At 38.5% G+C, this 21,385-nt stretch overlaps 1 protein-coding gene and 1 pseudogene across 4 annotated transcripts; one reads left to right on the top strand and one right to left on the bottom strand.

Annotated features, from left to right (window-relative positions):
* The first annotated feature begins 635 nt into the window (after positions 1-635).
* Positions 636-20,163, top strand: RpS2 (ribosomal protein S2). 4 transcript variants are annotated; one of them, XM_067132043.1, is made up of 5 exons: positions 636-751; positions 10,897-11,110; positions 11,374-11,481; positions 15,875-16,048; positions 19,809-20,163. In XM_067132043.1, exons 2-5 carry the CDS (start codon positions 10,898-10,900, stop codon positions 20,130-20,132), a joined length of 819 nt encoding a protein of 272 aa, XP_066988144.1. In that variant the 5' UTR covers positions 636-751; position 10,897; the 3' UTR covers positions 20,133-20,163. The 4 variants fall into 4 exon arrangements, with proteins under 4 accessions (XP_066988144.1, XP_066988141.1, XP_066988143.1 ...); XM_067132040.1 differs by lacking the exon at positions 636-751 and adding an exon at positions 2,116-2,202; XM_067132042.1 differs by lacking the exon at positions 636-751 and adding an exon at positions 2,175-2,208.
* LOC136854786 (uncharacterized) lies at positions 11,805-14,870 on the bottom strand (annotated as a pseudogene).
* Positions 20,164-21,385: the final 1,222 nt, after the last annotated feature.

Here is a 21,385-nt window from a genome sequence, read left to right as displayed (position 1 = left end):
CAACTGTGAAGTTTTCCTCCTGTTACACCTTTCAAACCTTTTCACTGTCAATTTTCGTTTCAGCGCTGAATGGCCTTAGTTGCCCCAGTGTTTGGCATGTATGCCTAAAATCTGTAAATTAACCAATCAATCAGTTACTCACTACAGCTAACTACACATCAGCTACTCAATTTCCCTACCTAGTTGAACTTGGACACAAGGAATTTTTAGGAATTGTTTCAGTCATGGCCTGGAGTATTACCTGGGATCTCTCAACGTCAGTCGAGCGTGCTACCGCCAGAAAGACTAAAATTTACCTGTTTCATGTTTATTTTGGGATTTAGTCTAAGGTCACCTTAGTTTTCTAGACAGTGATAGATGGTGAAGCACAGCCTAATGTTTACTATCCTCTCAGAGAGAGAGAGAGAGAGAGAGAAGAGAGAGAGAGAGAGAGAGAGAGAGAGAGAGAGAGAGAGAGAGAGAGAGAGAGAGAGAGAGAGAGAGAGAGAGAGAGAGAGAGAGAATTTTAGGTAAATCTGTCTAAAACCATGAAACAAAATAAATTATAAGAATAAAAGATGGAAGAAAACCCTTCTAGCTCGAGACAGGTGATTGTTATTGTATGCTTTATTTAGGGTCATCTCTATGATGTTCCAATATTTCTGGGACGTCAGTAGAACGTTTTCTGTGATGTCGACTTTCTCTCTGCGGCGCTCTGAAGAAGGAAAACGTACAACCATTTAAGTTGTGACACCAACCAGAAGTAAAGAAGGTATTCAGTAGAATATTGATTGATGTACGTATACGAATATGTTTTTGTGATGTTTCAGAAAGAAACTACTATATCTAAAGCGCAGAAATCAAGGAAATGAGTGTACATTTTTTCCGCACTTTGCAACAAAATGGGTATTTCACGTAGCCATTTTGCACCATGCACCAGCTAGTGAACTTTGCATCATGCACGAGTTCTGTAATAGAGCGTGACAGGCTGCGGCCAAAAATTGATGAGAATTTTAGTCATTACTGATTTCACAGAAGAAACAGTGAAAAATCATATAAAATTCATGATGCAATATGTATGTGCCCCTTGAGGATGGATTCCAAAAGTTACACCATCTCATATAACTGTTTTTATTTTTACAAGAACGTATAAGAAAAATTGTGATAAATAGATGCCAAAAGATTGAAAATGGTAATATTCTCCATTTTAACGTGCTTTTTTCCCATTTTTATATGGGGTAAGCACGATGCCTTCTTTTGAAGGACTTTGACTTGGCGGTGGGGTAGTACAATGGTTATAAATGAGCCATTATTACAATGATATTGAAAGAAATATTGATGGCAATTGACGGTCAACGCCTGATTAATCTCTAGGTGCTTTAATCGAAAATATTAAATCATGCAGACTATTATACATACAGAATTCTTAGAAAGATGGTTAATTCTGTAATTGGCGATTTTAAAAGCCATTTTCTTCTTACTGATCAAAAAAGCTATGGAATTTTGTAATCGTGTAAGGTAAATTAACATAACATGAGTAACATTTAAAGATTTTTTTATTTCTTTATTTCAGAACATTTTGGTCTATAGTGGAATGAGCGCTGTCATTATTTACTTCAATTTGCTATAAGTAGCTTGAAATGCCCGAGAACAGAGATAAAACCACGAATTGTTTCTTTTTACATAGTATCCATACACACATATATCATACTTATTGCTTTTATTTTCTTGTCCTTACACCTGATTCAAGTTAAAACTATGTCTAGATCATGTGATATTCATTAAAAGTTGAAGGCAGAAATACGACCAAAACTCCCAAGAGAAATGGAAAGAAGGCGTACTTCAGTTTTGCAGTATTAGTCAGCTGGCCTTCAATTGGTACTTTTAGTAGATAATATTCTTATGATATTTAAACGTTAAAAGTATCGAGGTATCTGGATTTCTAGTTTCTAAAGAAAGGTAAACTTAGTAACTGAATGTAGCGATATGTCAAAACAAAAGTCATTTTTTCTGTTATTCTCGCTTTTCCTAATAAATACATAATTTTAGATGAATGTAAGTAAATATAGCAAATCTACTGTTGTGAATTCGATGTTTGGGGAATAAAAATAAAGTTATTCTTAAAAAAAAAAATGCACCTTTTAGAAGACTTTCTGAGGGACCCTCTTCGGGAAATTAACACCTTCAGGCTCTTAGCTCGTTCATTTTAAGGCAATCCTCCACGTAAGTGTACGGCTTAATTTATCTCTTTGTATTTCTGTCTTATCTTTCACCATCCGACCGTGTATACATAGTAAAATTTAGTTTAGTCATTGACTGTTGCACTTATGTAAGAAATACGGTCATTAGTTAAGGTTTTGATGGTGGAATGATCGTTTGAAAACAAACTTTGGGAAATGTGATTTCATGGTGACCCGAATCCTGTGAGCTGTCGAGGTAAGTCTAGATGTTTTGGTCTGTAACTGCGTCAATACTGTGTAAATCTTTTGCTGCGTGGTTTCGAGTGATGGAGAAGAAACGTTGATCATGTGAAGGCTGATGTATTTACAAAATATTGTTCAGAAATTTGCTCGATTCCGAGGTCCCGCCAATTTACATAGCCGAAAGTGTTCTCTTTGTTCGCGGTGAAGAGAAACGCCTGTAGTTTAAGTCTTAACCTATTGGAGAGGTTGCTCGTCAAATCGTATATCGTCTTGATTCTTAAGAGGTGTTTTTGTTTTCTCAAGAATGGCCCCTTACTACACAGCCAGCGGTAAGGCCGTGCCCACAAAACTTACCAGACAAACCTGTTTTGTTGAGGCTTACCGGCAAACGAGTAATTTCTCTCGGCATATTGGCTTTCTCATCTCGAATTTTGTTTTGTAGGTTGGACAGAATTGTTTTATATCCTGCTGTAACTTACTAGGCCAATTCAGCATCATTCCATACCAGGTCACATAAATGAGATCAGCTGGAAAATGGCCTGTTTGTACGTACGTTTGTGCCATCCACTTGGACCTATGTTACATAGGCCTATAAGAACGCACACGGCCTCGTTGCAGAAACATTCTTTTGTGGTAAAGTGCAGAAATGTTGTGCAGGGGATAGGCTGCTTTCAATGAAGGTGCAGGTGCAATTCATTCTCCTTACTCTCACCTGGCTGGGAAAGATCCCCCCCCCCCCAATTTGTGACATTTTGTTTATCTATAGCAGAACTGTGTGCGTGCGTGTAACTGAACTCTTAGTAGCCAATCACTGTGGAAACTGTGGTATGTTTACCTGTCATAGGTTGGCATGCCAGGTAGGCAGATGGGTAGGCATTGGTAATTTTGCGTCGGTAATTTTTCGGAAAACTCCAGCCAGCCATTTCGGAAGGTTCCAGTTAGCCATTTTTGCATGAAAACCCATTTTGGGTTTTTCATTCAAAAATGGCTAGGAAATGACAGGGCACTAAAAGAACCTGAAAATACCAACGTGACGTAACCTAGGGGTGTTTACTGGTTACAATTTTGCCGTGTTATCTATGGAGGGGGGGGGGCGGTACTGTGTTACCTTATAAGTCGTAATTTGATTAATTATTTTTCTCTGTTATTAAGCATTTGCGAAGGTCATGTATTGAGAAGAAAGTTTTAGTTTTGATGAGTTTTATCCAAGAAAAATATAAGTTGTAATGTGGGAGGTGGCTGGAGTCTTCCGAAAAATAACCTTTGCGTCAAATATAGGCTTAGTCTCGCCAGTCTGTTTTGATATTCGGTGTTACTCAAGTTGGTCCAGATATAGAAAACCCCCCTCCCCACCAGCCAGGTCGGGGGAAGGTGTCCTGAGTCAGGTTAGGATGCTAAGGTCATATTAGGCCAGGATACAACATTCTATACACATTTATTAGCCCAAAGGCCCATTTTCACGGTGGGATTTCTCACCCCTGCCTGTCTCCCAACTCTGCTTCTGCTCCCTGTCATTATTCACATACTACAAAATTTTTGGGGTAGTTTGCAGAATAACAGGATGACCTCTGAACGGGAGCTAAGTCTGTTCTCTCCAGTGTTTAGTGTTACTTGGCCCCAGCCAGGTCAGTGCCCTAAGTGAGGTTAGGTAAATTCTGGTTAGGTCAGGACCTGGCATTCTAGGAAAGGTTAGGTTTGTTTACTTCTGCGGAACTTGCCCCGTCATTCTACACTTCCACCCATGGAATTCCTGTTACAACTTTATCATCAATTTTCTTTTCGGTGCTGAAAGACACTCAGGTCCCAGCACTTGGCCTTGGCCTAAGTTTGATATTCCATTTCATTCCATTATTGGCTAGTTTTGAGAGAGGTTTGGGTAATTCTAAGCCGGCTGTCTGCAGTGCGCTAGACTATGGCAATTGACGTTTTCCTGTTATTTTACTTGCTTTACAAGAATTTAAAGTAATATTTTGTCGGCCGGCTGTATCTAAACTCTATTGACCTTTGAAGACTGCACGACTTGTATTACCTAACGCGGGGTAGGTCTAAGCTGGCATTCCGCGGCATTGCCCCCCCCCCCCATAGCTAATACGGTAAAATTGTAACCAGTAAACACCTGTAAAAATACCAACCTAACGTACCCTAGAGGTGTTTACTGGTTACTATTTTGCCATATTAGCTATGGAGGGGGAGGGGGGGCTTGCCGCAGAATGCCGGCTTAGACCTACCCCCTTCGTTAGGTAATTCTAGTCATGTAGTCTTCAAAGGTCAATTACAGTTTAGTTACAGCCGGCCAACAAAATATTACTTTAAATAATTGTAAAGCAAGTAAAATAACATAGAAAAACGCCAATTGCCACAGTCTAGCTCACCGCGGACAGCCGGCTTAGAATTACCGAGATTTGGTTTTCAACAATTGCCCTATGATTGTTAGTTGGGTAGAATGCAGTGATGTTAGGTTAGGTTAACATAATTTATTCTTATCCCCTTGTTCCCAGACTTTCCACTTGGCAAGCAAAGGCATTTCTGTTTAGTGTAGACCTATTCCTAAGCTCTGAGAGACTAAATTTATTGAAGAGCTACACCATTGTAGAACCAAAATCAAGTGGTAGGGCCGAGCTAAAACAGATGACAGCAATATTATGCATTTGCAGCTTCGGTAATGGAACCAGTATTTTCTTGCTCATTTTTTAACATCACCAAATGTTATACATGGTTGTAATTGCCTTGTGTAGCAGAATAATAATAAAAAATAAGATACTTTTAAGAACTGATTAAAAAGATTATTTGGAAAAAAAAAATTCTTTCCAAAAGCACATTTTGAGCTTTGGAATGCTTCATGCAGTATTTTTTGAGACTTTGATTTTTTATTACAATATTACTCCTTAGCTATTCAAGAAGCAACCTATAAAAGTACAAAAAATATACAATTTATTAATTGGTTGAATGAGTGTCATATGCACGCTGACTTTAAAACCAATAAAACGGTCGTCACTGTTGTAGTTCTCTATCTCGATAACACTATATGATGGAGATGAATAAGCATAATCATCAAAGCCATTGTCTCCAAAATTTGGAAAATAAAGACTAAAAAATTTTACTGTCGCTCAACTAAAAGGTACGAAGGCCTCCCTGGCCCCTCACCCCTGACTGATTGAAGGTTTACAATTTTGCTATTTGTATACCTGTGTTTTAAGAGAAATCTGGCATTGTTTATGTTCAAGATTGAGCTGAATGGCTGATGAGACCATTGTCATAACTCAGAGCTAAGGGAAGGGACTAAATTTACCATGAGATTTTTAAAAATAGTGTTGATAATGTCGTCATAGCGCAACATATAAAGTATCTATTCTAACGACACGCAGCACCTTGTTGATTAATACAGCACTGCCAAATTTCACTTCAAAAAACATTGAGGTGATTCTTCTACCTGGCCTTGACGCATACATCCAGGAGGTTAATGATTAGGACCAAATCTTTGCTGTGAGCCAGGCTTCTTAGCGCAGCTGTTAATAATTATTTGTTATTAGCATCTTTCAAAATTTGCTAAAGTCTGCCATATGGGGTGATTTTTACCTCCCAGCCTTGCTGTGTTCAACAAGTATAATTTTATTTATTAATTTTTTTTGGTTTGTTTTTATATTCTGGTAACAGAAATGAGATGAACGACTTTTTTAAGGTGAAAAATAATTTTAGGACAAATTTCTATTTGAGTTTTTAAAAATCCTATTTCAATATCACTATATACCTTGAATTTTGTGCACTTGCCACCACTCAATTAATCCTCGCAGCCACTCAATTTTGGTTTTATAAAAGCGTTTTGTACGTCTAGTGGTTCACCTTAGAGAAAAGCAGACTGTTGCTTCAGCAATGATATACAGCACTAGCGGTCATTCACTAACAGTTACACGTATCATTGGGTATTTTTGTTCAAACGTGTTGCCAGCAATTGTTAGTTGATGAAATATTGTAAAACACTGTAGCAGATTGTCCAGTCTAAAGCAGCTTGTGCTGCACACTTAAATATAAGCATAGAAAAATGGGATCATTGTCACACAACACTAGAGCTTACACCCCCAGCCTCTCAAAGGTAGCAGAAAAAAAAAATTTCCACATTTGGAAGTATTTAAACAGAAGCAAGTACATATTGCAGTGAGATATGTTAGGGTGAAAACACTATACACCGAAGCTACCCAAAGTCCTCTACTCTTGTTTACACAATTTGTTAATTGTTTTTGTATGGATACTATGCCCATGCACATGGTATGTTCAGCATCAGTTTCTCTTTGACAGTATGTAAAACCTAATCACTTACTCTGTTGTTGAGATTGCCCTGTGTTTTCTTCTGTAACAGCTGATCTGATTTTTTATTTTTTTTTTTTTTTTTCCTCCTGTCTCCCACAGGGCTTTTCTGCCCATTTAGATTTTTTGAGCTTGACAGCATGTAGCTTTCATGTCTGCTATATTCACCATTTACCTTTCTTTGTGATTAACGTTGTGGTTTCCATCCCTTGCCTCTCCACTGCAGATGGAGTAGAGCATTGCAAGGTGCAATTGATAGTTCTAATCCTCCATGCCTGCCTTTACCCAGACCATAGGAAAATCAAGAAGGTATAGGTGCCCCTTTGCAAGAAGGCCAATACTCTTTCCATTTGTTTTCTTTGTTTGGCAAGATTTTTATGCCAATGAATGTTCACTGGGGCCTGATAATTCTGGGCAAGAGGAGTGATGCGACGAGAGACACTACCCAAAACACCACCAAGGTTTGGGTTTGCTCATGGCTGACAAAGCTGGTTATTTCCAGCACCTCTCAAAGAGAGGAAAGCTGACAAGAAGGTGGAGTCCGCACGACCCAGGATGAAATATTGCTTTTGCCCTAAGGTGGTGATGACAGTTGTAGCGGTCATCCCTGTGGTTAGCATCCTGATTGTCAAGGGAAGAGCATAATCCTCAGTGAAGCACTTACCCCACAGCTCAGCAGTATTAGAGAGTACTTGGTGTCTCAGCTTATTTGGAGCATGAAGGGAGACCCTGTACTGTATAGGTCTTTCACCACTTAGTACTATACCTACCTGTACGCATCCAGTTTTGGGGCTGAGGGAGCCATTATATGGTGTCTTCATAATTTGGGAACGTTTTATTCTCCACTGGGTTCTTGACCAGGGCGTACATCATTTTCAACTGAGTAGATGTTGTTTCAGCATACCTTGCCTCGCTCGTTTTCAGCTTGTACTATTATGGAATGCAGTTGATTGGATGGTGCCTTGCAGGTGGAGCTCAAGAGATCCATCAGGATGAGCTCATCCATGTGAGGATGCTCTCACCTACTGTATTTTCTGGTTTCCTGCAGAGGTAATGTGCTGGATGGAGTAAATGCCAGGTTTGTGGACCAGAGAACTTTTTGGCTTTGGTTGGTCTACCCTCTTAGAGGAGTCTCAAGTCCTGCCTCTTACCTGAACCTGTTAGGTTGTGGACTGACGAGCATCCATGGTTTGGTTTACTTGTAGGCAGTGGGAGTTTTCTTTTCGTGTCTGATGTGCTGTGTCTGTATCCATGGCATTGTTGCAAGCTACTTTTTAGTTATGCTTATGGCTAACCAAATAGGCTGTTTGCATTTGAAGGGAGACCTCTTACACCAGACTCAGAACTTTTGGACGCTAACCTAATATTGAAGGGAGATAATAGGAATTTTATCAAGAGAGGTCATGAAGCACCCATACACCCTTGCTTTTTGCAACATTAGTATTGGTGGCTCCAGAGTTAATCTGGGCTTGAAGTACCTGTACATCCTTGCGTTTTTCAAAGTGAATGGTAGAAAGGAAGACACTGCTTTTAAGGAGAGATCTGATGCCATGTGGGCCCATTATGGATTAAATGACTGTTTCTATCCTACGATTGAAGGGTTTTGCTTAAAATTTTTACCACACATTCTACATCTATTAATGAAAATAATCTCGGGAAATTTAGAAATTCGACCTCTTAAGTCAATTTTTATTTGCAGTTGAAAAAAATCATGTTACTTTTCAAAAATGTTCCAAAAACAAATAGTTGCACTTAAAAATTGTTTTCCCGACAAAAAGATATAGTAAATACTACACACTAAAAGTTTCATTGAATTTGGTTGTCGTTTTGGAGGAATAAGCATTTAGTTTTGACAAGTATTTTTATACAGATTTTTGTGAGTTTTTTACGTGCTTTTTTGCAGTAGTTGTTCTCAGTGCCGTACAAGCGATGAACAAAACTGTTCATGAACCAGTCTAAACTTTTTTTTTTTTCAGCAATAACCTTTCAAGGTATGTTTATTAACACAAAAGTGTGTAACTCACTTGAGCCTATCCATAATAGTAAGTCATAGATGCTCATTACATTTTTTTTTTTTTTTTTTTTTTTTTTTTTTTTTTTTTTCAAACAGTTTGTGGCTCACAGTGCCATAGAAGCATTGAACAAAATTGTCAATAAACCATTAATGCTGCAGGATATGTTTATTTGACAAAACAGCTGAAAACTGTTAACTAGAATTTGATAATTATCGAAATTCGGCAGTCAGCTCGCTCCTTAAACACTGGATTGTCGTGCAATGCCCCTTTACGAATCATGAAGGACACTAGGTAAGCCTTTGGTGCTTGCCTTCAAGCCTAAATCTTATATTCCATTCCATTCCTAGGTAAGCCTTTTTGGGGATGGCTAGGCCATCAATACTAGGCATGCTAGAGGTCAGTCCTCTTGAAGCCACACTAAATCCCCAGAAGACTTCATCCAGAAGGGAGCAGGATGTGGCTGTCACCTTGTTAAAGGGGTTTGGAACCCTGGGCAACCGGGGGCCATTGTTGACGAATACAGGATTCCCACAACAGCTGCCTAGGATTTTGTGCTCAAACATTAAAAGTTATGAACAGCTGTCTAGGCTTTTGCAGTCATAGTTCCCAGGAGGCGGGGGGCCAATCATTGCTTCTCCCTCCATCCCTTCCCAAACAAATTAATTCATGAAAGGCTTTTCGAGACCCTGTTTTGTGGTGCCTTTACAAGAGGGAAACTTGATGGTTTCCCTGTATTTGAGAGATGTACTTTCAGATGCCCATTCATTCCAGACTTGGGTTTTTTCAACCTCCTTAGGAATGGTGTTCAGTTGGGGGCTGTTGTGCTTTGGTCTACTATAGTGAAACTCAAATGACTATGAACATGGCTGTCATTATTATTGTTGTCAGACTTCCTGGCTTACAATCTGATTATCTGACCACACTGAATCTGTATTCCTCAGTTGGGGGGGTTATAATCTGGTCATGAAATCTTACTTACCCCTCCTACAGGCCATCTGAAAGACAACGACCATTCTGGGAGAACTCCAACTTAATTTGCAATCTTTGAGGAGCCAATAGGTTTGTTTTTATCGCATTGTATCAGATATTGTGCATTTTTGTAATTCATTAGATGATTAGAAACTAAATCATCCCTTGTCCTACCCTGTTACCAAACAGTTTAATGTATGGTTTCATATCTTCATTTACTGCAACTTTTTTATTTTCTGTGAATCATCCTTTACTTGTCATCAGTTCTCGGATCTTTAGCTCACTTAACATCTTCAGTGTTAGAAATGCAGAACAGTAGTGTTAAGTTGTTTACCCTTTCTTAATTGGCACAAGGAAGGTATGTCAACGTTTCTGCTACATCTGCATGCCATCCCAACTTAGGGCAAGGGTTTATGAATCACATCTAGGAAAAGGGCCAGTGTCGAAAACTTGCATGTTTTTAGTCCGTTTGGTTTGACTGTAGTGACTTGTTTCCAGGTGTTCATGCAAGTTTTCTAGTGCCAGTGTGGGCCCATTTATTGTAGATCGCTTTTTTGTGGTATCTTGGTGATGGTTTAGCCTCTGTTAATCTCAGAACATTACACAGTGGGACAAGTTGATTGCAAAGTCTCTAATGAATGCATGCCACTGAGGAGTGGGAAGTGCTTTCATTTTCCTTTTTACCATAATCTATGGCACAGATTGACAGCTTGTTATCACTATGATGAAAGTTGAGTTACATGCATACTGTATTGGTCCAAGGATATATGGTTATGTAGTATAGATTTTTTTGTACAGTAGTCAGTTTATTGTTAGGGAACATGTTGGTGGGATTATTTGCCATGGTGCAGTTTTGCAAATTTGGTAGTACAGTGGAATTTTTTGCTACTAGGGTTGTTGTTTTATTTGGTAGGGACCAGTTGAGAGCGACAGACAGGTCCCACAATGGAAATAAGCCTAACCTTTAATAGAATGCTGTGTTCTGACCTAACCAGACCTTAGATTCCTAACCTGCCTTAGTGTGCTCTGCCCTGACCTGCCCCCTCCCCTGATGTAACTCCAAAGCTTCCTCTCTGTGGTAGTGTTAGAGCCTGCTCCCGTTCTGCAAACTACCCTTACAGTAGTGTATGTGTATTCTTGTATCATTGGTATTAGCCATTTTCAGTAAATATTTCATTGTTTTGATTTGTTTTCATCCTATATTACAGAATGGCAGACTCAGGATCTGGCCGTGGAGGTTTCCGGGGAGGTTTTGGTACCCGAGGACGTGGTCGTGGAAGAGGTCGCGGTCGTGGGAGAGGACGTGGCCGTGGAAAGGAAAATGAAAAGGAGTGGGTGCCAATCACCAAACTTGGCAGGCTGGTAAAGGATGCAAAGATCCGGAGCCTGGAAGAGATTTACCTCTTCTCTCTTCCTATTAAGGTAACAGAATTTATCTCTCTCTCTCTCTCTCTCTCTCTCTCAGAGGTTAGATGGCTTAAAAAAGTTATAAGTATGGATTTGTTAGTTAAATTTAATCTTGTTCGTGCTTTTTTATTTTCCTGTAGAGTGGCCACTTTAACATCCAGTTAACCTTTCCCCTGCAGCAGTTAAATACTGTAATGTTATAGTGATTTTTTTTTACTATTTAAGATGACAAAAACATATGAATTTCTTTCCAATTGAAACTCAAAATATTTTTTCAGGAGTTTGAGATCATTGACTTCTTCCTTGGCTCTCAACTCAAAGATGAGGTACTGAAGATCATGCCTGTCCAGAAACAGACACGTGCTGGTCAGCGCACACGTTTTAAGGTAAGGATATATAGGGTAAGGGGCCCAGTAAGGACGCAAAATGCTTGGATAATTTAGTTTAAAAAAATCCAGATGGTCAACCAGACCAAGTTTTCACTTGGGCTAGGTCTCATATTATCTAGGAATAGTTGTTCTTTCATACCAAACCACCAAATTTGATTTATTTGTCCAAACATTCTGACAGATGAAAATTTGTGAGATGCGTCCCCACTTCCATAATTTGCCCCAATAGGGCGCACCTGGCCCAGTGAGGACTCACTTGCATATATTTTTTTATTTATAGGTTTTTATCAATAAAAAGGGTCTGAAATGAAAGATTTACATTAGCACAGCCATTTTAATCAGTTACATTACAAAAAAAAAAATAATCTGGCAAGAAATGATGTAAATCAGAAAAATTTATTGATTTCTAAAAAAACTCATTAATGTCTCCTTGACATCTTTAGGGATGATAAAACCGAACACTCTCTGTCGGTATTGACTTGGTGGGGTAGAGAGGACAATTAGTTCTTTCCTGTGAACAGGGTAAGACAGCTCCTCTACCTCCTTTACAACGTAAAACCCTTCGGACTTCTCCTTTAGAAAGGATACTGTATATTCTCCTTTTTCATCTACGTCTTTAATCTGAAATAGGATAATTATTTCTTGTTATCTCATGCATGCTTTTCTTTTGATGATATCTTTGAAGAAAAATATACACACACACTCATTCATGTTACCCTAAGCATATACCAGATATATATATAGGCTATGAGTGGAATATGTTTACATGGTCTTACCCGAGCAATGTACACCTTAAAAGAGACATGCTGCCTTCCACGTGAGGTAGACTGAGGGCTCTTTATGCACACACCAACCCAAGATCCAATTATGGGGTCATCTTCAGGCAGCATAAAGTCCCTGTCCCATAGTCCATATCAAGATCAAGGCTTCCTTCGGAGGAGTCAAGTAAGCTCACTGTACAAACAAACAGAAAGAAGATACCTTGAGTTAGGGTTCATATGTAGGCTACTATCTCACTAGTTTTTATAAAACTGTATATGCTATATACAATATATCATGATATATAATTATGGTAGACCAAATGGATTAAGGATATGACTTATTCTCTACTTACTTGATTCATCTACATCATGGTCAGATTCTTCCATTGGAGGGCATTAGTTTTACTTTTCTTTATAGAGCCACCTTTGGCACCTACTGTCCTACTCTGCCTTTTTGTACCCTTGTCACCTACTTTCCTTTTCTTATTTGTTGATGTTTCTTTAATTTCTTTATTTTCTTTTTGCTGTCGCAGGTTTTCAATCATCTTATCAGATGATATTGCATAAACTTTATCCAATAGAGTCTTCACATGCTTAGGACCGCGACCTGGCCGTCGTTCAGGGTAGAAGTTATGACACTTCATAAAAGGACTCACTTCAGAGTTTTTTGTGGCAGAATGTCCAGGACTTTTTGAAGTTGAGGGCTGTGGGCTTTGTAAAGTTGAGGGCTGTGGACTGTGTGAAGGTATGGCAGCCTTGGGATCAAAAGTTTTATTGCTGTAGTAGGAAACTAATGGCCTATATCTGTGATATTCTAATACCATATCGCACAATGATCTGAAATTGATGTACAATAGGTATTCATAAACAAGAAATTAAAGTAGGGAAATATAGAGTAATTTTTAGATAGTCCATATGGTAAATTTTTGCTATATGTTTGCAGGTTAGATGAAATAAATATGTAGGCATAATACAGCATTGTATATGTAGCTACAAACCTAGGTAATTGGTTTCCTGGCAAACATGTAAGGTCAGTGTCTGGTTGGGCATAACTGAAGGGTTTTGTTTGGGTACTGCTATTCACAGTCTCCATCCTCATAGTTTGGACAGATCTCTCAATGAATCCACCTTTTTGTAGAAAAAGAAGATACAAAATAGACTGAATGAATACAAGTATCCAAAGAGTTGGATGTATGATTATGGCTGCAGTTTATACCAATAAGCATCTTGTTTTAAACTTTTAACTACCAGTATATTAAATCATCAGTTCTGTTATAGAATGGATAGGCTAACTTACCTTGGTCCACACCTTCAAAGATTGAAGTGGAATGTTCCCTCTGAGCTGCAGCTGATTCAAGCTTCTTATAGTCAGGGTTGTCCGGATTAAATGGGTAGAGTCCACATTTCTCAAATCCACTTTTGATGTTTTTTCTGTTACATACTTGTAATATGTTGGAATTAGGACCTTGGCAAAGTTGTGTTGTTGGATCACAGTTTCAGGATGGAGGTGCTCAAAGTCTCGTGCAGCTTTTATCCAGGCTTTTTCAACGGCCCAAACACGGCAACATCGAGAGGCTGCATGAGATGCGTCGTGTTGGGGGCAGACCATAAAGAATTATTTTTAATTCGTTCAGTTTCTTATTAAGTAATAATTGTTCCTTGTCTCATGCCAATCGGTGAACACTAACACAGGCCGCTTGACTTCATGAACATCTAGCCAATCACTAAAGTCATTACACAAGAACTCATAGAGTGTTTCATAGGTAATATAGCCTTTCTCGCTTTTACCTACACTGAATTGGTAACCATCAGGAAATTCCTCTATTATCTGAACATTAATTCTTTTTCTAGGGTATATAATCATGGGGAGGAATACTCCCATTTGCACATATATTGCCAACAACAGTGATGTTGACTTTACTGTAGATAGAGCTCTCTTCAAATACTATCTTGTCTCCTTTCTCTGCTAATACCTTGCCTGTTTTGGGGACAGAGAGAAGCCAGACTCGTCAATGTTGAAAATACGTGATGGGTCATTTAGTATCTCCGACATGTCTTCTTCAGCTAAAGTATTGCTGCAGGTCATGGAACCACTGTTTGATGACTTGAACACTGATGGATTTACGTGCACTTGACAGGGACTCTGGTGTTCGGTATGTTATAGTAGGATGCCTTGATCGAAAAAGTCTCCACCATTTTCGTTTTGGTTCATTGCCATAAAATGAACTTGGCCTGTTCCTAACTACCCCCCTCTGCTTCTTCCTCTTCCAGTATCGCTTGGACAGTGTCAATGATATTCTTCTTAGATACTGGATGTGCACGTTGAACTGAACCTTTGATATAATTAACCAGCACATTTTCCTCAGCTGCTGTTAGCAATGTAGGTGGTCCCATTCTCATACCCATAGGATGGTAGCCGAAATCTTGTGACGTAAAGTAGACTCAGGGATGCCATACTTCTTCCCAGCTGATCTTATTGACAGACTGCATCTGTAATTTAAGGACAAATATTGATAATGATTGGCTATTATGGTAACCTGTTAGTAATAAAAGTATTGAAAATGTAATTTGGTACATTTTGCTACATAATTAGTAAGATAACTCACTCTTTGATGTCGTTAATAGCAGCTTGAAGGTCCAATTCAGAATATTGCTGCTTGCTTGTGGAGGCCTGTTTTTGTTTTTGCTTTTGGTCCCATTGTACCTGTTATTTACCTATATTTATTCTTATTACACCTGTAATATAATTCAAATTTAGTAAAATTAAAGAGAAAAGTAAGAGGCCCAGTGGGGGCGCATCCCACCGGCCCTAATAAGGCCAGACGCGTCTTATTAGGGCCAGCGCACGGCGTCCTTACTGGGCCTCATGTAGTCCCACTTCAAGGCATTGGCATTGTGTGAGTATCAGGCAAAAGCCAGCCTAATGTGCATAGACCATTAGGGTGATAGTTGGATATATTCTGTCCTTCATGAGAAACCTCTGTAACGATTTCTGAAAAGTGCGTCTTATTGGGGCCACCCTATTTCATGGGGCCCAGTGAGGACGCCCCCCTCCCCCCCTCCCCCTTCTTATATTTTCAGGTATCTCTTCATTCTTCTATGCATTTAAGGCATCCTCAGTTCCCCTGGAAAAAGAAAACTGCAGTTACTTTAGATTTGCTAGGTCAATAATATGATTTAAAAAAACTTTCTTAGCATTTTGCTAAGGAAATTCAGGATTCATAAAAAAAAATTTTGACATTTTTTCTCCACATTAGATATCTTTGATTTTCTTGATAATCCCCCAAGTGTTAGACAATAGTAGGTATATATTTTACTATTTTTGTTTTTGGATTGGAAGTTGCATTTTTTGGTATAGAAGTTTTTTTATAGCAAATGCGTCCCCACTGGGCCATGCGTCCTCACTGGGCCCCTACCCTACTCATTAACTAATTTTGAAAGGTGCTGCTCTCATGTTGTATGAGGCTGTAATAGTTATTAATGAGGATGTTTTTTTTTTAATGCCATGTGCAACAGTTGTAAGAAGTGCCATGTGTAATGTGCAACAGTTGTAAGAAGTGCCATGTGTAATTTTGTTGTGAATAAATAAAATTTGTACATGGGCTTATTTTTTATACAAAATTTTCCAGGCATTTGTTGCCATCGGAGATTTCAATGGCCACATAGGATTGGGTGTCAAGTGCAGCAAGGAAGTGGCAACTGCTATCCGTGGAGCAATCATTCTGGCCAAGCTGTCCATTGTTCCTGTAAGAAGAGGTTATTGGGGTAATAAGATCGGTAAACCTCATACAGTACCATGCAAGGTATGTGTCCGTTTTTGTTCAAATTATACAGCTTGGTACCATGCAAGGTATGTGTCAGTTTGTTGTGTTAAACTTACATGGCTTGTTGGGGTTTAATATAAGTTCCCAAGTGATAGTGACAGTTGTTGTTGATTCTTAATTTTTTTTTCTGGTTTCCCAGTGATTAGCTGATGTATTTGTAATTTAACACCAGCCAAAAATTTCAGATTTGTAATTCAACACCAGCCAACAAAATAATTTGTTATTGCAAGCTTGCAAGTCTTGTTTTAGAGGCTGGTGTAATGAAAGTGATAGGAGTTATGTAGCCTTGACTATTTTTTACTACATACAGAGGCTGTTGTAGCCCATCTTGTAGTCATGGTATTGTTAGTCCTGATTAAAATGATAGAATATGTAGAGTAGGCTTATATGTGAATGGGTGGATGGAATTTAGGTACCTTGCCAAGCACTGGGACTCGGGGCCATTCAGCACTTCATTCCAAGTGATTAATGATCAGGCCTTCTTATTTTTTACGTAATATCTCTTCAAATGGCTATTACTGTACAATTTTGATTCGCTAATGACTTACCCTTATCAAGATTTTACCTGAAATTAGTTGCAGCCTATAGGCTGGATACGACTATACAGGAATAGGTAGGTAAAGTAGGGAAAACACAGCACAGGCAATATAACAAGAAATCACTTATATTGAGGATACAGTAGTACGCCTCTGTGTTTAGTTCATTCTCATACTGGCATCTTGCATTTTGATGTTTGTGATAAGCTACTGTACCTTTAACAATCTGAGGGATAAAATTCAGGTCAGACTAGGTCATTAGTGAATACAAATGGTTTTTGGCAATAGCCATTTGAGGAAATATTCAGGAAAAAATAAGAAGGCCAGATCATTAACCACATGGAATGAAAGTGCCGAATGACCCTGTGGAGTCCCAGTGTTTGGCTGTCCCTAAATTCCAGTCATCCATTCACAAGTAAATGTATAAAAAATCTTGGGAAGCTAGGGTTTCTCTTGCCTATAGTGGGTCAGTGTCATCAGTGCACCTCACTTTGTGCATTGTTGGTGTCCCTTAAGGCTCTCTGCATTATCCCTTTGGCCATTAACAGCAACTGCTTTCATTCTCTTTGTTGTAACTCCTTTTAAGTTCTCTTCTTCCATCTGACTTTCCACCCTTTGAAACCTTCTTACTCTAAAATTTCCCTTTCAGTATGGAATATCTCTCTCTCTCTCTCTCTCTCTCTCTCTCTCTCTCTCTCTCTCTCTCTCTCTCTCTCTCTCTCTCTCTCTCTCTCTCTCTCTCTCTCTCTCTCTCTCTTTGTGTGTGTGTGTGTGTGTGGGCATGTGCCTGCCTGCAATAATCAATTTTAAGTGTTGTTGATGCATTTGTAATATAGGCCTATGCTGAAAAGGGAGTTGTTGGTGTGCCTGTAAAACTCGAGTGCTTTCCTCTATAGGGAAGTTCTATGATACCTGCAGGTAGAGTAATGGGTAGATCTCCGTGTTGGTGGAAGTCATGCACTCCACCAACCCTGTTTTCTACAAACATTAACTAGTTCATATTAACTAGTTCCTCGAGTCATTATATAGTCTTTCATACTGATTATACATGAAAACAGCAATATATATTATATATGGGATGTGAAATGTGCAGTTTTTATATTAGTAGGGCTGCACTTTATACTTGATCCTTATTTTCTGGATCTCTCTATCTTGCTGTCAAGCCACTCCAACTCCCTCTTTTCACAGTCTTGAGCGCTCAAGGCCGAAAGTACCCAGTGCTTTGCATGACTAATTAAATTTCATAACGTAGTCAGTCTTTGGTTTAGCAGAAAGCTTGTTATAAGAGAACAGGCTACCAATATAGTTATCAGATAAAATAAGCTTGGAAAACATCAGTGTTCTGTAACAAAAACATCATCTCTGAATCCCGAAAAATTGCTTGTCATTATTAAAGACAGCGTATGATGATACTTGAGCCAAGATGCCCTTATTGTTAGGAGCACCAAAGAGAACTTGTTAGTATGCCCGAGTTTTTTTTTTTTTTTTTTTATATAGATGGTGATACTAGTGATAACTATTGACATTGCCATTATTACCCCAGTTTCAGGTTTTTAAAAATATAAAGAAGTTAACATGTATTAGTAATGAAATGAAATGTTTGTGGCATGTCAAACATCAATAGGTAATTAACATATGAGCACAGAAACCATTAAAATTGTAATTATCTGCTAAACGAAGACATTCTTTTCTTTTTGACACTACTTTAATATATATTTGAGGAAATAAATAATATTACTTCTGTATTATGGAGTTCATCTACTGTAGTTCAAGTACCACTGGTAGTCTAGGGCACCTGGGTAAACATTCAAGTTTGCCTGTAAAACCCTAAGTTATATTTTTTAGCTTGTACTGTTTGAAGAAAGGGGGTTCATAGGTCATTGGATATGTTAAATGAAAGTGCATTGAGATCCTTTAATTGATTCCATTCACAAGTAATGAAGTCACTGTTAGAACATTGCTCCTATTGTGCCTGTAAACTGCGAGTGCTGCCCTCTTCATTGGGAAGTTTTATGATGATGCAGGCAGAGTAGTAGGTAGATCTCTGTGTTGGTGAAGTCTTACACTCCATCAACTCTTGTTATCTACAGATAGACACGTTGATTGGTTTGATGCAGGCATAGTAGGTAGATCTCGGTGTTGGTGAAGTCTTACACTCCATCAACTCTTGTTATCTACAGACAGACACGTTGATTGGTTTCATGAAATTTTGTCTCACAATAGTTATATTGATATTAAACATAATTTTCTAATTTATAAATTCCTAGTTGTAGACAGAAATTCTAATTCCTAGGCTGCCTATTACTTTGCTGATTTTTTATTCCTAGTTTGTTGAAGGAGGCCAAAAGGCTAAAATAAATTTTGCCCTTGTTTTTTATGTACCTTATGCCAAGTGTTGTGTCTTTCACTTACCAATTACTGCTTGTCTCTTCCCACCAATCTGTTATGACGTATTTTCACAAATGAGATCTAGTAGCAATTAATAAAATACTAATAGAGACCATTAAAAGACCCATATTGTCAGTGAATCTAGTAGCAATTAATAAAATGTGAATAGAGAACAGTAGACCATATCAGTGACTGACTTAAAACTCAAATGTAAATTACTAAAAAATTAATTGGAAAGTTTGAGTGTGTTTGGATATGATGAATAAAAATTATGATAATTTTCTAACCACATTTGATAACTTTATATATTTTTAAGTAAGAATAGCATCTTCATGATATAATTGAATGATAAATGCATGTGCCATTTCTTTATCACTGGTCTCGACTTAGTTGAAGCCAGAATGTCATATATTCCTTGAGGAGGAGGGATGATAGTGTCATATAACTCAGTTGCTGCATAGCCTTCAGTATTCATCACATGAAAGTGACAAATTGGTTACTCTATTTTGGCCATGAATATGTTGAATAGCCCACAAGATCGATCCCTATGTTTACCAAATGTAAAGTAACACCAACAGTTGAACATTATTTTTCTTAATGTATAAAATGTAATTGACTTGAATATAAAGTTTGGAAACAAAATAAAATTGAGATCCATCGTTACCAGTTAACCCAATTATAAATCTTGACATCTGTAATTTAGTAAAACCAGTCATGTTAAAGCTTCAGCTTTTTTTTTAGAGTATGTACTACAAGAATCAGGGATATTTATTTATTTATTTTTATTTTTGTTGAGATATGATGCTTTCTTTTAGGTAACTGGTAAATGTGGCTCTGTATTAGTGCGACTCATCCCAGCTCCCCGTGGTACTGGTATTGTCGCTGCCTCTGTGCCCAAGAAATTGCTACAGATGGCAGGTATTGAAGACTGCTACACAAGTGCTAGAGGCCAGACTGCTACCCTGGGTAACTTTGCTAAAGCAACCTATGCTGCCATTGCAAAGACCTACGCTTATCTGACACCTGATTTGTGGAAGGAAACTGTCTTCACCAAGTCTCCATACCAGGAGTTCACTGACTACCTGGCCAAATACCATAAGATAAGCTCAGAACAGAGACAAGAGACCAAGTTGTATTAATCCTGGAGCCAAATATATATGGTTCATGTGAGCAGTATTTTTATTCTCCTGGTGGTGGTATATTGAGATTTATAATAGAGCATTTATTAAACAGTAGTACAAGGGAATTTTAAGTGCATAGTGTAACATTTATATAAAATTCAACAGGAACCTTGTCAAGTAATTTGAATATGGTTATTTACAAGTTTTCCTTGCACACTCTTGAGCTGAGAAACTGCTTTTTGAAGATTAACCAATCCTGTGTCCAGAAAGAGCTTTGGATAGTTTTGACAGAACCCTAAGAGAAGATTTGATACGGTTAGATGGAGTCAGTAAATGTGATTATTATCATAAAGTTTAGATTAGTAGTTGGAACTGGAGATAAAGACGTCCCCCATAAGGAATTACTGCCAACGCATTGCTTACGGTTATGTGCAATGTCCATGCTGCCCTTACCTGAGACCCCTTACATTCCGTTTACGGTATCTCCGTGCAAGTTCTTGCTTCAATCATAGCACCCTCCTAAAAACTTTCATACTGGAACTTAGTTTTTCCTCCAGTTACACTTTTCCAAAGCTTTTTACTCCCCTCATTGCCGAATGACCTCGGCGTCCCGACACTTGACCTTTGACCAAATTTTTATATTCCATTCCATTCCATAATCCTGTCAGTCACTGAATAGTGATACATACGCCATTCCGTAAAGTTATAATGTCCGGAAAATTACTGGGCAAGTTTCACCGCCTGAAGACTATTTTGAAAATAGATTATCACGTCAGTGTTTCAGTGTCTACTGACACCTCTCTTCATAAACTATAAAAACAAAATTGTGGTTAAAAAAAATAAAAATAGAAAAGTTATGAGGATTTTCTTCATATAGTTTCCGTTTTCAAGGAACAAATTGCTCTTTACAGTGTTAGGGTTGAATTTCCTTTCTGAGAAAGAGAACGTCAGTGAGGACTGGTTTAACATCAAGAATGGCTGTCTGTGCAGGAAGTACAAGAACTGAGCTAACAAGAGGGGAAATCATAGATGGTTAATTCAGTAACAACGTCTAATGCAAAAATACCCCGTGTGAATGTCAGCGCGAAAGCTAGTGTACAAACTATTGTCCGTCGACCCTACTCGATTGAGAGAGGGTGTAAGGCGGAATAAGCAGCAATGCCAAACCGGTTATCCCCGTTAGAGGGATTTGCCGTCAGTGCACCTCACGGGAAGCACTGGAGGCATTACTTAAGGTTCTTTGCAGCGTCCCTTCGTCCCCTACTGCAACC

The sequence above is a fragment of the Macrobrachium rosenbergii genome, chromosome 30 (genome assembly GCF_040412425.1).
Source record: "Macrobrachium rosenbergii isolate ZJJX-2024 chromosome 30, ASM4041242v1, whole genome shotgun sequence".
NCBI lineage: Eukaryota > Metazoa > Arthropoda > Malacostraca > Decapoda > Palaemonidae > Macrobrachium > Macrobrachium rosenbergii.
The sequence above is the reverse complement of the archived record's forward strand: the minus strand, read 5'-3'. Positions and strand labels throughout refer to the sequence as shown.